The sequence below is a fragment of the Neomonachus schauinslandi genome, chromosome 3 (assembly GCF_002201575.2).
Source record: "Neomonachus schauinslandi chromosome 3, ASM220157v2, whole genome shotgun sequence".
Lineage (NCBI taxonomy): Eukaryota > Metazoa > Chordata > Mammalia > Carnivora > Phocidae > Neomonachus > Neomonachus schauinslandi.
In genome coordinates, this window is record NC_058405.1 from 80,042,141 (window position 1) to 80,058,656 (window position 16,516).

General features: G+C 32.1%; 1 protein-coding gene across 1 annotated transcript in view; it reads left to right on the top strand.

The window, feature by feature from the left end:
• The window catches only part of PSPC1 (paraspeckle component 1), a 70,340-nt gene that overhangs the window by 42,717 nt on the left and 11,107 nt on the right, over window positions 1-16,516 (top strand). Inside the window, exon 6 of the mRNA XM_021678321.1 lies at window positions 3,636-3,741. Within this exon, the coding sequence (XP_021533996.1) occupies window positions 3,636-3,741 (106 nt within the window). The remainder of the gene's footprint in view (window positions 1-3,635; window positions 3,742-16,516) is intronic.

The window sequence follows — 16,516 nt, forward strand, 5'->3', positions numbered from 1 at the left end:
TGCCGCTGGAAAAGAAAAAATGTCAAGTTCATGAAAGACCAAGAAAGACTGAATGTGTCTAGGAACTTACACCAATAATTGTCAAAAATATCCTGTACTTTCAAGACAAAGCAAATAAAACTACAGCAGTTAAACTGAGGAAATACAGCTGACTGTGGCTCCTGCCATACATAAGACAGCTTTAACTGTTAACAAGCCGGATAGTTTGGACTCTGCTTTTTTGTTTCACCTTAGAAGATCGACAAAACTGGTTTAAGAAAGTATATTTAGAGAGAAAAAACTTATTTGGAGTATACAAATTTACAGTTTTCCTTTCAGTGCTACAAATAAATTATTAGGTTTCTCACGGGTCAATTAATTTTTCAGAGGCTGTCTCAGTGAAGAAAGAAGACTAAGACAAGGCGTGATGAGTTGGTTCAAGTTGTGACTTGACCACTTAGTAGTTCATTTATTTCTTCATAATTTTACCACCCTTCTGCTCACTCACTCATCTGTCCATCTATCCATTCTTTTCCTTTTTTATGTCATTCGACATAAAGATCTTACGTACTGAGCCCTGCACAGTAAGTGTGGAGAGTGTAATGCTAAATAGGAACAAAGAGTAGGAGGACATTTTTATCCATTAGTTATATCATGGCTTAGTTTCTAGATCTTGTCCATTTTTCAAAATCCTACAAAAATACTTGAGACCTGAAAATAATAAATGGGTTCAAATTAAGTTGTAAAATTGAGGTTTTATCAATTTCCAATTAATTATAACATGACGGATGTTAAAATCTGTCACTTTTTTAGTTCCACTTGTAAATATTACCTAGGAAGTTATCTGTCCTTCACCTGCAGAGACATTAAATATACATGTAGATACTCATTAAAGTATCTTGTGAAATAGAAAAAATTAAAAAAGTGTACATATATATAATAGGGGATAGTTCTGAATATTGTCTATTAGTTCAGATTATGGAATTGTCAGTGTGGTATCAACTTATTTCAGAATAAAGTAGAAATTCTTGAATTTTTGGACAAAGGAATGGAAGGAAGAAAAATAACTGTTTGAAGTGATTTTACCTTTTTACTCCTGATTTGTAAATCTATTCTCACATTTTATCAGAAAAAAGTTGCTTTAACAATGGGAGAAGTACATTTCAAATTTTGTTTAAAATACTTGATTTGGTTTTTGTTTTAAAATGTTATGGCAATACATGTATAAAACAAAACTCAATGATACATTATATATGTAAAGTAAAAAAATTAATGGTCCTGTTTCCCCGATTATTCCCAGTGTGACATAAACTTTTTCTACCCCCCTCTGTGCTCATATAAATTATTTTTAAAATCAGTAATAGGAATGCTGTTTTTTTACTTGTTTTTTCCTGACAGCTGATATTCTTTTGTGTCAGTAAATGCAAATGTGCCTTCGTAACAGTTGTTTTGTGTTCCTTGGCATCGATGAGCCATACTTGTTTCTCATTTGTAATTGATTTTCAACCTTTTGCCTTTAATTAATGCCACAGTGTGTATATCTTTGTGTACGTATATCCTTGCACATTTGTATAGATACTTCTTTTTAGTTTGTTGGAAATGGACTTGCCCATTTAAATTTCTATTACATGTCATAAGTTATTCGTGAACAAGGTCCTTGTTGCAATTCTGAAGACCAAAAAACTTTGAAAACCAAAAGCTTTTTCATGTATCATTTAGTGGCAGGATCTGATATGAGCCTTTTTTTTTTTTTAAAGATTTTATTTATTTATTTGAGAGAGAGAGAATGAGAGAAAGCACATGAGAGGGGGGGAGGGTCAGAGGGAGAAGCAGACTCCCCGCTGAGCAGGGAGCCCGATGCGGGACTCGATCCCGGGACTCCAGGATCATGACCTGAGCTGAAGGCAGTTGCTTAACCAACTGAGCCACCCAGGCGCCCTGATATGAGCCTATTTGATGACAAAACCTGACCTGCATTTATGTTGGGGTCATGTCAGACCTTTATTATTTTCACAAAAGTGAATCTTCATCTTACTGCAGAAATACCAGTGTGGTTGATTACTGGGTCCTGTCCCAGATCCTATTAGTGGTATAATAATAGTATATGGACCCTTTTTGAAATCGGGAAAAATCAGTTTCAAAACATACATAGTATTGGAGTTTTTGAATAGGGGATTTTTAACTGTACCTATGTACATTTTCACATGTGTGAATATGAAAATATTTTTTTACCATAAAATTTATGAGTGTTAATGTCCAAGAAGTGGATTAACCACTTTATTTGAATATTCAATTTACCTGAATAGAAATGTATATTGGGGACTTAGACAAAATGCTTAAAATCCCTTAGGAACATTGTTACTTTGTGGTCTGACCCAAACTCCTCTAACAGCTAGGTTTTCTGCTGTCTGTGGGAAATACCACCATTTTTTTAGTTCATGGACTTGTGTTTAGGAGAGGCATGATACAAGAAACAACAGAGTATCTTGAAATTCAAGTATAACACTTGGCGTAGGAAGGTACTTATAAGAGCAACAGAAAATGAGACTTAATGGGAGCGCATCAGTATTATATAGTCTTCACTACAGAAATAATTTTTTTTTTTTAAGATTTTATTTATTTGACAGAGAGAGTGAGAGCAGGAACACAAGCAGGGGGAGTGGGAGAGGGAGAAGCAGGCTTCCCGCAGAGCAGGGAGCCCGATGCGGGGCTCGATCCCAGGACCCTGGGACCATGACCCGAGCTGTAGGCAGACGCTTCACGACTGAGCCACCCAGGCACCCCTGAAGTAATGTTTTTTGTTTTTGAGTAGAGGGCGTATATACTTGAATATGCATTGACATACATGCCAATATAATGTGAGTGTATTCAATAATATTTTGTAGGGTTTTTTTCTCTTAATCATAAGTAATTACTGACTTCTTTGTAATTCTGAACACATATATAGTTCAATATTTTTTCCTCCCACATACCTCTAGGGCTGAGGTTGGCATACTTTTTCTGGGAAAGAGCTAAATAGTAAACATTTTAGGATTTGCAAGTCATATGGTCTTTGTCTCAACTACTCAGCACTGCTCTGGCCCAAGGTAGCTATAGACATTAAATAGATGATTGTCTTATAAAACTTAATTTACAAAAACAGATGGTAGGCTGACACCTGTTCCAGAGGTTTTCCTCAGTGGGTTGATAAAATGGGGGAGAGAGGGTTTGTTAAGGGTTCCTTTGACACTGTATAGATTTTTCTTGACTAGGCAGTGTTGTTCTTTGTAGTGGCTTATATCAGGATTGGTTCTTAGTGCCTTTAAGAACTCTATTATGCCAGTGATAGATCCCAGGCTTTTCTCTTTATACAGTAATTTAATACATGTTTGAGCTTTTACACTCCTGATTTTTTGACTGTAAGCATATTAACTCTTAGTTACATGTTATTACTCTATTTTTTTATTTATCCTAGTTACTTTATTTCTTTGGGTTATTTGATTTATTAAAGGCTTAGAGCAAACTAGAAGAAGGAAAGTAAATCTAGTTAGTCAGTCATCATTAGCAGATTTTGTATAAAGTAACTTGTGTAAATGATTTTGTTTTACCTGGAATAAAATACCTGATCATGGCTTACATGTCAACCAGGCTGAAATTTTTATTTAAAAATCTTTCAGACATGAGGAAGAGCATCGACGCCGTGAGGAAGAAATGATCCGACACAGAGAACAGGAGGAACTGAGGCGACAACAAGAGGGCTTTAAGCCAAATTATATGGAAAATGTAAGTAAAATACTAGTTAACTAAAATTATTTTATATTATCAGGTGGACAATGCATATTTAGAATTCTTTGGATATTGGTTTATATAATATATTTTTTAATCTTTCTGAATTTGTCGTGTTTATGTTAAACTAATGATTTTCTTAACCTCTTACAGGTAATAACTTAAAAGTAGTTTCTGAAGATACTATTAATGTTTTATGAAAAGGATGTTAAAATTTTCTCCATTTTTATCTTTTTTTAAATATATGGTTCTAAATTAGAACTCTTGATAAATCTGTCATCTCTACATGATTGATTTTCAACATTTATTGATATTAAAAATTCTTTAGGGTCATTTGGCTGGCTCAGTTAGAAGAGCATGCAGCTCTTGATCTTGGGGTCGGGAGTTCAAGCCCCACGTTGGGTGTGGAGATGATTTAAATAAACAAACTTAAAAAAAAAAAGAAATAAAATAAATAAAAATTCTTTATATTGGAAGATTTTAGATATATACAAATGTAGACCAGTATGTGCTCATTACCCAGTCATGACCGTTACCAACACACAGCTGATCTTTTCGTCTTTAAGTATAGCCACTTTCCCGAATTATTTTTATTAAATCCCTGGCTTTATATGATTTCATTAATAAGTATTTCAGTATGTATCCCTAGAAGATAAGGACTCTTTTTAAAACTATCTTTGTCATATCTTAAAAATTGTCACTTCTTTAATATTAACTAGTAAAAGCCCACATTTGCTCAGGTTTTATAAAGGTTTTTATTTTCTTTACAATTGGTTCAAATTGGCTGATAAATCCAGTGTTTTTAGTCTGTAGGTTTTCTCTTCACCTTTTAAATTTTTTCCTTAATTTTTTAAGAAAACAGACCCTTGTTTCTCACATCCTGGATCTTGTTGAATTTATCCATACAGTGATGCTTAGCAAGTTTCTCTATCCCTGAATTTCTCATAAACTGGAGTTAGTTCTAAAGATTTGGTCTGACTCAGGTTTTTGATTTGGGCAGGCAAAATGGTAGGGCAAACAAGGATACTTCAAATATGTTAAAATCCCCAAGTTCTTAATGTGAACTAACAAAGAGTCTTATTATTCACTTTAGATGAATGCTATTTTAATAGTCATTATTCTGAAAAATATTTAGTGGTGTTTTTTCCCTAGCTATTCAAAAGCCATGATTCTTTAATAAGTTTCTGAGGTTAACAGTATTAATTCAAGTCAGTGACTCTTTTGCTGACCTTCTCTGTCCCCATTCTTCTGTCCCAAGAAAAATTTTAAACTTTCTTTCTAAAAAAGAATACACACAGTAAAATACTTCCTAACTTGTGTAATAACAACAAGAAATTTTTATCTTAGCCTGCATCAAGTAAATATCCTTTGACTAAAAATTATGTGGCATTTAAATTCAATTAGAGAAGTTTCTTACTTTTATAAGGTATACTAAAGGTTTAATTTGATTTTTAAATTCCATTACCACATGAGTTTTCAAGCATTGCAAATTTTCTTCTGATTTCTAGCATTTTTAGTATCATTTTGCAATTCTCTTTTTCCTCCTTGGATACATAGTGTTTGCTTATGACATATTTTAAATGTGGTCTTAGGGCTTTTGGTTGTTATATGTGAACATAAATCTGTTGGATTTATCAATGTGAGGATGTTTTATGATGTTATGAAAGTATGTGTAATTAAAATTTTTTTGGCCCATATTTTGGAAACTAGTGACTAAGTTTTTAATTTTAAATATAATCAAGATGTAAACCACATATGATACATTACCTTAGGGAAACTTTATTTCATTCCATTGAGGATTAGGAAATTCTTCCTTGTCCTTATATGTACCTGAACATTTCTTTTCCTAAAGTGCTTGCTTATAGTCAAAGTTGGTGGAATTAGCTTTCTTAATATTTTTTCGGCACAAACTTCACATTCTTGGGGCACATGTGTAGCTATTTGTAATGTCATATGCATAAATCATTTAGGGGACTAGAAGGAAATGATTAAGTAAAATGTATTCTGCTGTTACATTTAAGTGGCTATATCATAAATTTGTCTGCGGACTCTATTCTTTGAAATTATTTCACAATTTTTTAAAACTCATACCAGTGTTTTTTACATTTGTTCAGTGGCATTTAATATAATTAATGAAGGACAGATTTTAATTTTACTTTTCTTTTCAAAAATTATTTGGAAATGTTGCTACAATTTAAAATTGAAATACTGCAAATTCTTAATTTTTAAAACTAATTTCATGGTGTTTAAAATTTTTAAATTACCGATGAACTTTGAGAATAAATGAATTACATATTTAAAATATTCATGGTGGGTTTATTGAAGCATTTCAAAAATAGATCATTTATTGTTTCACCGGATTATACTCTTAGAAAATGTAGATGGTATATTTTAATATTAAGATATCTTTGTTTTCAAGTAAAGTATATGTTGCGTATTTGAAGCATCATAAGATTAATTTCACTAGAGCAGAAGTCAGCAAACTGTAGCCTGGGATCAGTTCGCAGTTTCATACCACTCTACCACAGAGCTAAGAATGGTGTTTACATTTCAGAGAATTAATGGATAAGGAAAATAAAAGAATATTAGAGTATCTGTGACTTACAAAACCTAAGCTACTTACTCTTTGACCCTGTACAGAAAAAGTTTGCTGAACCCTAGGCTGGAGAGTTGGTGCTGGGTTTTTTTGTTTGTTTTTTGTTTTTGTTTTTAATTAATATTCTTGTTAGGCCACAGAGTTACTATAGTCTTAATTTTCTGAAGAGGAACCATATGTAAAATAGTATGTAACAATGCAATTAAATATTTAGGGGAAATATAGTCTTTGCCAGATTTTTAGATTTTTTGGTATTAGAAATTATGGATAGACAAAAGTTTTTCATCATTTTGGTATCAGTTTTATTTGGTTCCTAGCTTCATAATGCTTGTTAATACAAGCTAATCAAGTACTAAAGAAATATTAAAAGCTCTTTATAGGTCTTGATTATTTTGTGTTAATAGAAGAAACATTGAGGTAATTGTTGTATTAGTTATTCTTCATTTATTTTGAAAACTGTCTTTGGAAAAAATTGTTAAATTTAATGTTTGTTTTTGTTTTTAAAAGCTTTGAAATTAGGCCCTCTTATGTGCTTTCTCTTTTTTCACTGTTCAGTTTAAAGGGAGGAATCAAATGGTAAGTGTTCAGCTTGCCCAAGTAGTAAGAGTAATTAGTATAAAGCAGTTTACTTGGTTTAAGATGCTACCTCTCATTTCTTTCTAATATTCCTATTAGAAATATTCCAACACAAGTAATAGTATGGACTTTGAAGTATAAAGTAAAAATTGATTTCCATATTTTGTGTCTTGAAAAATAATTTTTTTAAATGTAATAAAATATGAGGGAAAACACATCATGTCTGGTCATGTTTTTCTTTGTTAGCCTTCAACTTTATCATAATTTTATGACATGAACATATTTTTAAGGGTTTCAAGGATATGTCAGCACTTCAACTAGAAGTTGTCATTTTTATTTCATACCTTATTTCTTCTTAGAAGTCAGGTTCTTTGATAATAGCTCTGGTAATTATAAATTAAACATGTTAATTTTCAGTCCTATAGCATAAGGTATTTTTGACAACCATAACAATATATATATTTTTATGCTGTGTCTTAAATACATTTAGGTTTATCTTTACCTTTATCGTAGTATAGAGTGTAATATTGAACCATTTTCATGATAGTACTTACTAGGTTGAAGTTTTCTACTTACCACAGTTTTATAGCTTTTGGACACATCACAATAAGTTACAGTGTTAGTGTAAAAATTTATGAGATTGTCTCTTATGATTGTCTTGTGATTGTTTTTATATTAGGTTGCTCCACTTACTATATTAAACATTTTAGTACTGCAGTATACCAGTCTTTATCTGTGGATTCAGTTTGCATTGGCGTAAAGTGGAGATTTTAATTAGAATATTTCTTTAATGCAGTTTCTTAGAGTAAATTTTGCTTTCTTGGGAAAATGATAAGATTATAAAAACATCTTAAATGTCATTCTAGCTTTAGTAGTTGTATCCAGTAATTATAAAATACTTGTTTAGGTAAATTGGGGCAATGTTTATATGGGATGCTATTTTGTTTTAAAACTTTAAGAGTTTCTTTTGTTTTTTTAGAAGTTTGTTTCTGTTGTAAATATTAATATTTGTGGTTTTTTAGTGAATAAAAGAATAGCCCTTTAGATCTGTTTCGAAATATGTACTTGAATTGATACTGAAGAATTTTTATTTTTGTTTGAGTAGGTGGGAATAGCCCTGGATATTTAAATACATGTGCATAATAAACCTGAAAATAAATGTATGTTATATGCTAAGGCAATAATTTGATTGAGTTATGTTTCTTTGTCAGAGTAGTTCCATTGTGGCTACCCAGTATATTATATAGTGAGGCCAAGAGCATTAAGGAGATGTAGCCAGAGGCTAAGGGTGTAATGCCTCTTCCATGGTAGTGTTTTTCAAATAGTGCATAATAAACACTCAGGGAGCTTTTTAAAAATGTGGGTTTTTCCCTTAGGTCTCCAACCTACAAATTGATTTGTTTCACGACTATAGTAGAATCTGATGCATTCTCCATTGATCACATTTTTGGCTAAATTTAGTAGTTTTCAACCTTTGCAGCACATCTTTGCAACTTAAAAAAGAAAAATGTCTGAGTTGGAGCCATGGGATCTGCATTTTAAGAAGCTCTTCAGTCTGCTTATTTTAATTAGCAAAAATAGAAGACCATTGGCCATATGTTGAAATGAGACATAGTTGAAATATTGAAATACGCATAGTAGTAAGTAGTTGAATTTTTTATGGAACCTGGGAGTTTGAAGGGAGGGCTCAAAGTCAGTCAGCATGGAGGATAGGATTCATACACTTAACAATGGAAGTAGCACAACATTCTATGTGAATAGTGCTCTGTGGGATTTTGGTGTGACAACTTTTAGTTGAGCTTTCAGCCTATATGTGAAGGAGGTATTGTCTCAAATGATGCATTAACTTTTTGTTTAAGTATTTCATCTAGACCGGGGGTTGACAGACTAGGGTAAGCCAGGCTAAATCTGAACACTGCCTGTTTTTGGAACAGTTTTATTGGAACACAGTTGTGTTTATGTTTTGATTATGGCTGCTTTGTCCAAAAGTGGTAGATTGACTAGTCATGACACAACTGTATGAGACTATATCAAGACTCTCTGGCCTGCTAAGCCTGAAATACATACTATCTTGGCCCTTTACCAAAAAAGTTTGCCCACCCCTGGTCTAGGTTCAGTCTGAGAGTTGGGAGTAATCTATAAAAAGTGACTCATGTTAACCAAACTCAAAGAGTTTGTGACTAAAATGCAAGTTTATTAATTAATATGTTTTTTTCCAGTGTTTTTAGAAGGCTCATTGAACAGAGCACCTCATATCCTAGAATCAAGGTCCCTGAAGAATCCAAAGTAGTGTCCTGAAGGTTTATTGGTAGTCATGGTTATAAATCAGAGCAAAAATTATTGGAAGAACTGATAAAGCATCACTGCCCCATAGCTGATTATCTTAGAGTTTACAAATGTTTTCTTAGTAGAGACATAAAGCATTGTTCTTTCAGATGTTACCCTTTGCTGATCAGTGTTGCCAAATTTGGCCTGTTTAATCAGCCATTTCTTTATGTTAGTCTCTTTTCCTGCTTCTCAAGTGGGCATTGTTTCTTTTCTCTGACTTAATTATAACACAGCTTTCCCTGATGTGCCATGTACAAAACTCAAAACAGAAAGTCTAGCCAATAATAAAATTTCATGAATAGGTGCTGGCAGAGAGAACTGACCCTAATCATTAATTACTAATGAGTAGGTACAAATACATTTTCTGAAATGATTTTTGAATTTTTGAGAGAAGTTGCCATTTTGTGGTTTCCACCTAGCCAATCCTCCTCTTTCTATAAATTATTTAGCTCTAGCAAGTGATTTGATTGTATTGCAGAAGAAGATTGGTTTTTGGAAGTCTCAACACCTGAAGTATTCAAACAAAAAGGACATTTCACAAGGAATTTTTATAGCATCTTCATTATTCTGTGGAAATAACTAAAGAATTATTTGCTGTAGGGTTTGGTGTCAGATTTAGGTTTGACTTGCTGGGCAGCTTAGTGTACCTCTTGCTGTTAGTGGCATCCCAGTTCCAGTGATTTGGACATGATGATAAAGATCAAAATTGATTATATCAGTTATATTGCAGTGGTTTCCCATAGAATGCTCTAGTTGTGACCAGAGTTCTATTAATGTTTTCATTTGTTTATTTACTAAGATAATTTAATGTGTTTCTTACAGTGAGCCAGGAACTTTTCTGAATATTTGGGATGGAATTAGACTTTCGTAGTCAAGTGAAAACAAAAATCAATAGATGTTTACATTTGTAATGTTTACATATATTTTGGAAGTGATCTTTAGGGATTTTGACAACTGGGGGTATTTGGATTGAAGATAAATGTCAATTTTAACCAGCTGTGGAAATCTTTGATCACTTCTCTTTGAAACTTCTCAAAGGATTTTTTAATAGTTTTAGTAATAACTAATCATATGTAGGGGAAAGCTTAATGGTTTTCATTCAAACTGGGACAACTGAATATGGGTATTATTTAAAGTTACTTTTTTTTTTTTTACAGGAGGCAGAAAACAGGCTGTCTCAGGCAAAGCAGGATGTATGGTTGTCCCAATCATATGTTATGATTATAAATAATAGTTTTTTCATTCATATTTAAAAGATTTCCAAATGATTCCAAATGGAAATGCTGAGTCTCCCTTAAACTCTATACACACTTTACTAGAAGACATTTTATTGTACTTAATTATTTCTATGTCATATTAGATGACTAGTGTCTTTTTTTTTTTTTTCCGTCTTACCTTCCATTAGCATTTCAGAGAGGCTTATAATCCAAATTTCTGTATCTCTTTTCTTCTCCTGGAGGTGTACTCAGTGCATGCATAACTTTCTCTGACTGTGCACCAAGCTGTATACCACATTGCATTCTAATTACTCTCTGACTTTGTTGCCAACTAATTTAGCTCTTTGAATTTTTTGAGTTTGAGAGTCTTGTATTTGTCATATTGTAGTTACTTAGACACAAATTGGGAGAATTAAATAGTTGTTTGGTGTCCTGTTTTTCAAATATCAGTGCTGCCCAGTCATATGATTTTCACTGTTCTTTATGGGTCACCATACTTCGGTATTTATTGAATACTGATGTCTAAGATATTAAACATCTGTAGTTTTGAAACATAGGTGGTATTGGTAGATTTTTGTAGACTTCATAATGGACTCACATAATGAAGAGTAAATTTTTAAAAATAGTCAAATAACAATTTTTTGTGTTTGGTTTTCAGCACATCTAACTTTTCAATATTCGGATCCCACTTGAATATCCCCTCTGAGTGTTAGACTTACAGGAAGATTTAGAGGTTTCCATTTAGTAAGAAAATTTGGTCACTGTTTTACTGTTTCAGAACAGAGTGCTGAATACCATGGAGGATACAGAAGTGAATCAAGCTCAGGGTCAGGTCTTTGAGGATTTTAGAGTATTATAGGTGCAGAGTATCTTTGTGGAATATACAGAGATACAGCTAAAAAGTTTTAAGAGTTTAGAGAAAGATTCTCTGCTAGGGAATGTGAAGAGTGCATTGAGTAGCTTTAGCACTGTTGTGGAACTTACTTTGGATGTTTTTTTGTTTTTTTTTTTAACTGATATGATTGGTTTATTATTCCACTGTGTTGTAGGTATACATCATGTCTTTTCATTTGAAATGGTAAGTCCTTCTAATCTTTGTTCAGAATGGTAAGATCTTTCAGTTAATGTTTACCTCTCCAACCCCAAGAAAGGTAAACATTAACTGAAGTTGGAGAGGAGGAAAGTCAAGTTTGGCAAATAGAAATGTTCAACTAAAGTAAACAGTTTTTGAGATGTCACATGTGTTATAAGAATAACATAATATAAATAAGAATTTTTAGGTATTAAATAATTTGAATTAAAAAGAATCTAGGAAGACATAAAAATTTAACCTGTTATTTCTGCTTTGTGACTTCTTAACGTTATACTTAGAGCCCCCCTCAAACAGGAGTTGTTTTACAAGGTGGTTATGTAAAAAAAAATTTTTTTTTAGGTTAGTCTCCATCTAATATCTTCTGTACTTTGTATTGTAGTTCTGTAGTATAACCTGAAATGTCAGAGTTTTATACCCAGTCTCCATTAGTATCTTCTGTACTTTGTATTGACATGAAGTTCTGTAGTATCACTTAAAATGTCAGTGTTTTATACCCAATCAGGCTAAATAAATGTGAATGTTAATATCTCTGTGTAGTTATTATCTATTAGTGATGGGGGGTAGGAACTTGGGTTTGTGAGCATGCTCTGCTGATGAAATGCATTTATTTCTGTTTAAAATTTCAAATAATTGAAAGTATATGGGTAAGTTTGCCTATACTTTGTCTTACGATATCCTGCACTATATTGTACACCACATTTCAAATTCTGTGTTTTCTGGTTGTAAATTTACCATGTTTCTCACAAAGTAACTTCTTCATTTGGCCTAGTACTGCTTTTTAAAATTCTGCTTTTTAACAATTGATATGCTTATTATAGTAGTTTTTCTTATAATTGTGTATTTTAAATATTTGAATTTTATTTAGTTACCACTTATATATTTATAAAATTACTATAATTGTACCTGTTGCTTTGAGTTATCTACTTAGGAAAAATATATAATTTGTTAAAATTTAAAAGCTTCTGGCATACTACTAAAATAATTTGTTTAATGCCTAGTATCATGAACAAAAAGATTCCCCATTAAATACATACTTTAATTATTTATATATTGGAACACATGTGCTTGTTTGCTCCTTCCACTGCTTTCTTCTGTTGATGGGGCCAGTTTGGCATTTCTTCTTATACAGTTTATATTTATCTTTTTGTTTCATCTTTCATATCTTGGTCTGGCCAGTCGTGATAGTTGTTTTGACTTGGATAAGGAAATGTACTGGTTAAGAGGTTATGGGTGAAGAAATGCAAACCAGTTACCAGTATTATGTGAGCTTTGATAGGATACTATTCAAAATATTGTGTTTGTGCTGTAGCTAATACCGTCGTGGCTGATTTCTTTAAGAGTTTAGGATAAAATAACTAAATTTGAAGAATAAATATTCCTAGTCAATTTCAGTTTTTAAAAGCATCTCTTCAGAGTTTGCCATGACAATTGAAAAGTGATGATGATAATGATAATTTTTGAAAATGTCCCTTGGGTATATGGTTAAAAATATTCTCAGTTGAATATGAATTTGTTTAAAAAATTAATTTGTTTAAAATATTCCCTTCAGTCTCTTGATACATGGTGATTATATGTAATTAGATTTAATTAATCTTCAGTTAGAAAACCACCCTAGTTATTAAAAAGCTGCAATTAATTTCTGAATTTGACAGTGACACCAGAATAATCTTTTAAAGGTACTGAAACCAGGCTTTAAAAATTCATTGAGGGAATCTAGATTAAGAGGTATGTATCTTGAGGTTAATGAATATAGTGAGCTAAGATGTAAGTCCCCCTACTTATATTTGTTAATTCCTCTTATTTCTGATTTGAAATTTAACAAGTAACAAATTTTTATTCGTGACTAAAAATTACAGTATAAACTCATATATTTATAATTGATTATTCAAAAAGAAACATTAAAAATTTTTAATAGGGATGCCTGGGTGGCACAATTGGTTAAGCATCTGCCTTCGGCTCCGGTCATGATCCCAGGGTCCTGGGATCGAGTTCCACATCAGGCTCCATGCTCAGTGGGGAGCCTCCTTCTCCCTCTCCCTGCTGCTTCCCCTGCTTGTGCTTTTTCTCTCTCTTTCTGACAAAAAAATTAAATAATTTTAATAGACTAAATTTTAGAGTAGTCTTAGATCCATAGCAAAATTGAGCCGAAGATAGAGATTTCCCATATATCTCCTTCCCCCAACATACATTCAGACTCCTTCACTATCAGAATGACACATCTTATCACCAAGAGACCATAGTTTATGTTAGGGTTCACTCTTGGTTTTGGACATTCTGTGGACTTTTGACAAATGTATAATGACGTGTACCCATTGTTACAGTATACAAAATAGTTTCACTGCCTTAAAAATCCTCTGTCCTCTACCTATTCATCCCTCTCTTCTTCCTAATCCTGGTCAACCACTGATTCTGTTACTGTCTATATATAGTTTTACCTTTTCCAGAATGTCATGTAGTTGGAATCGTATAATATGTAGCCTTTTCATAATGACTTTTTGGTAATAAGCATTTTAAGGTTACTCTGTGTCTTTTCATGGCTTGATAGCGTGTTTATTTTTAGTGCTAAATAATGTCTCATTGTCTGGATGTACCACATTTTGTTTATCCATTCACCTACTGAAGGACATCTTGGTTGTTTCCAAGTTTTGGCAATTCTGAAAAAGCTGCTGTAAACATCCGTGTGCAGGTTTTCGTGTAGTCATAAGTTTTCAACTCCTTTGTGTAAATACCAAGGAGTATAGTTGCTGGATTGTATGTATGTAAGAGTATCTTTAGTTTTGTAAGAAACTGTTAAATTGTCTTCCAAAGTGAATATGCCATTTATAATCCCTATCAGCGGTGAATGAGAATTCCTATTTCTCTACATCCTTGTCAGCACTATGTGTTGTCAGTGTTTAGGATTTTGGCCATTCCAATTGGTGTGTTGTGGTATCTCATTGTTGTCTTAATTTGCAATTACCTAATTGATATATGGTGTAAAATTTCATTTTAACAGTCATAAAACTGAGGAACATTTCCCCAGTATTCGCGTATGCAGATATCATGGAATGCATGTATTCAAACTGGGGGAAACACCCATCATAGATTGTATTTATTGAAAGATTGTCTTAGGTTGCTTAAAAAATACCCCCTTCTCCCGGTCTAGTAGTGAGTACTGTGTTTGAAAGTTATTGTTTTTAATTACTTGAAGTAAAAATGTCTTCCAAGCATTCTCTGTTCATTATGTTTGAAAGTTTGCATGCTATTATTTATATCAGTGGAAGCATGTCTTACTTCCCTTTTTAGTTTAAAATTACTTCATTTTTATTAAGAAAAGATTACTTTGTTGATGCATACCCTTGAGGATTGTAACACTTTCTAAATGAATGAGTAATTTCTTGGCAAAGAGGCCTACCTTTTATTTTGATTTTTTTTTCTTTATACCTGTTTTCTTAATATTTCATGTAATTGATTTTTCCATTTTTTACTTCCAGATATGCTGTTTGTTAGATAGAATTTCAGCTGCTAATTTGTTTAATTTCTCTCTTGACAGTCTGACTAGCTAGCTAATAATCTTTATTCTTTATGTAATCTTCTCTAGTGAAGGAAAAGATATGTTTCCCAGTACTAAGTATAATTTATTTTTAGAAATAATTATAAAAAGGTTGAATCTTGTTATTTCCCAGACTTAAGACATTTCTCTAGAATTATATTTCCTTTAGTAGATTTAAATGTTCTGTGTCAGTATTTTTACATCGGGAATTTTAGCATTTTCTTTATCAAGATATTGAACGTAGATGGTACATGGTGATCCTTTGACAATGTCCCTTAGAGGCTTCTTCAGAAATGTATGTGAAAGATCTTTATAAATTAAAGAATAATGATTGTGGTCATTAAGACTGTATTCATTCAAACAGGAATTTAAATAGTGTCAGATGAATATATCTTTATCATTGATTGCAGAATGTTTCAGTTGATACTATGTTAAATCATTATTTACATAGTTCACTGTTTTCTAAACCCCTTAGGCATTACTTTATTTTAGACTCATCTTTGTGTACTGTGTGAATCCTTTAAATTTGGTTATCTAAAAAAAGAAGCTACAGTATCTTTAAATTCACAGGTTGATATTTTGAGTATTAGGTATTTAAAGAAAAGATCCTGTTCTATATAAAATAATGTAAAGTTCTGCACTGGTTTAGTTACTTTACATTAGTGCAAATTTTCTATTTTTATTTTCATGAACGAATACTGACTGGAACTTAAAAAGCATTGGTTCTTATTAAACTTCTGGGTTTTGACATTTTTTTACACTGTTAAAAATTATTGAAGACCCCTAAGAGCTTTGGTTTGGTTTTGTTCCATCAGTGTTTACCATATTAGATAATAAGAGAGAAAGTTGAAAGAAAATGGGCTGTAGTGGGAACACTGGCCTTATTTTACTTTTTGCAGATATTCTTGATGTTCCACTTTAATGTAGTGGGAAGAGTGCTATTGTTTTACTGTTTTGTAAATTTGTTTAATGTTTGGCTTTATAGAAAATGGCTGGCTTCCCATATTTGCTTTTGCATTCCATCTGTTGCAGAATGCTCTTTTGGTTAAAGTGCATGAAGAAAATCTGGCTTTACTTAGATAAGTAATTAGTAAAATGGAGATGAGTATATTTTAACCTTTTCAGATAATTGTGGATATTTTTGTATTTAAAATACTACAGAAAACTTGACAAGCAGTAGTTTTCATTGCATTATAATCCATTAGGCTACCTGGAACTTTGAATGGATTATTTTTTTACCCATGCATGATTTTGTAATGTCATATACCAAACATTAGAAAAATACTGATCCATTGAGTTATGCACATCTTCTAAATTTTAATGTATTTTATTACACGAATTAAAAACAAATTACATTTCTTAATATCAACCACTGATCTTGTCAGAAAATGTCTGCCAAATGCTATCCCAAAGTATAACATTCCTATGAT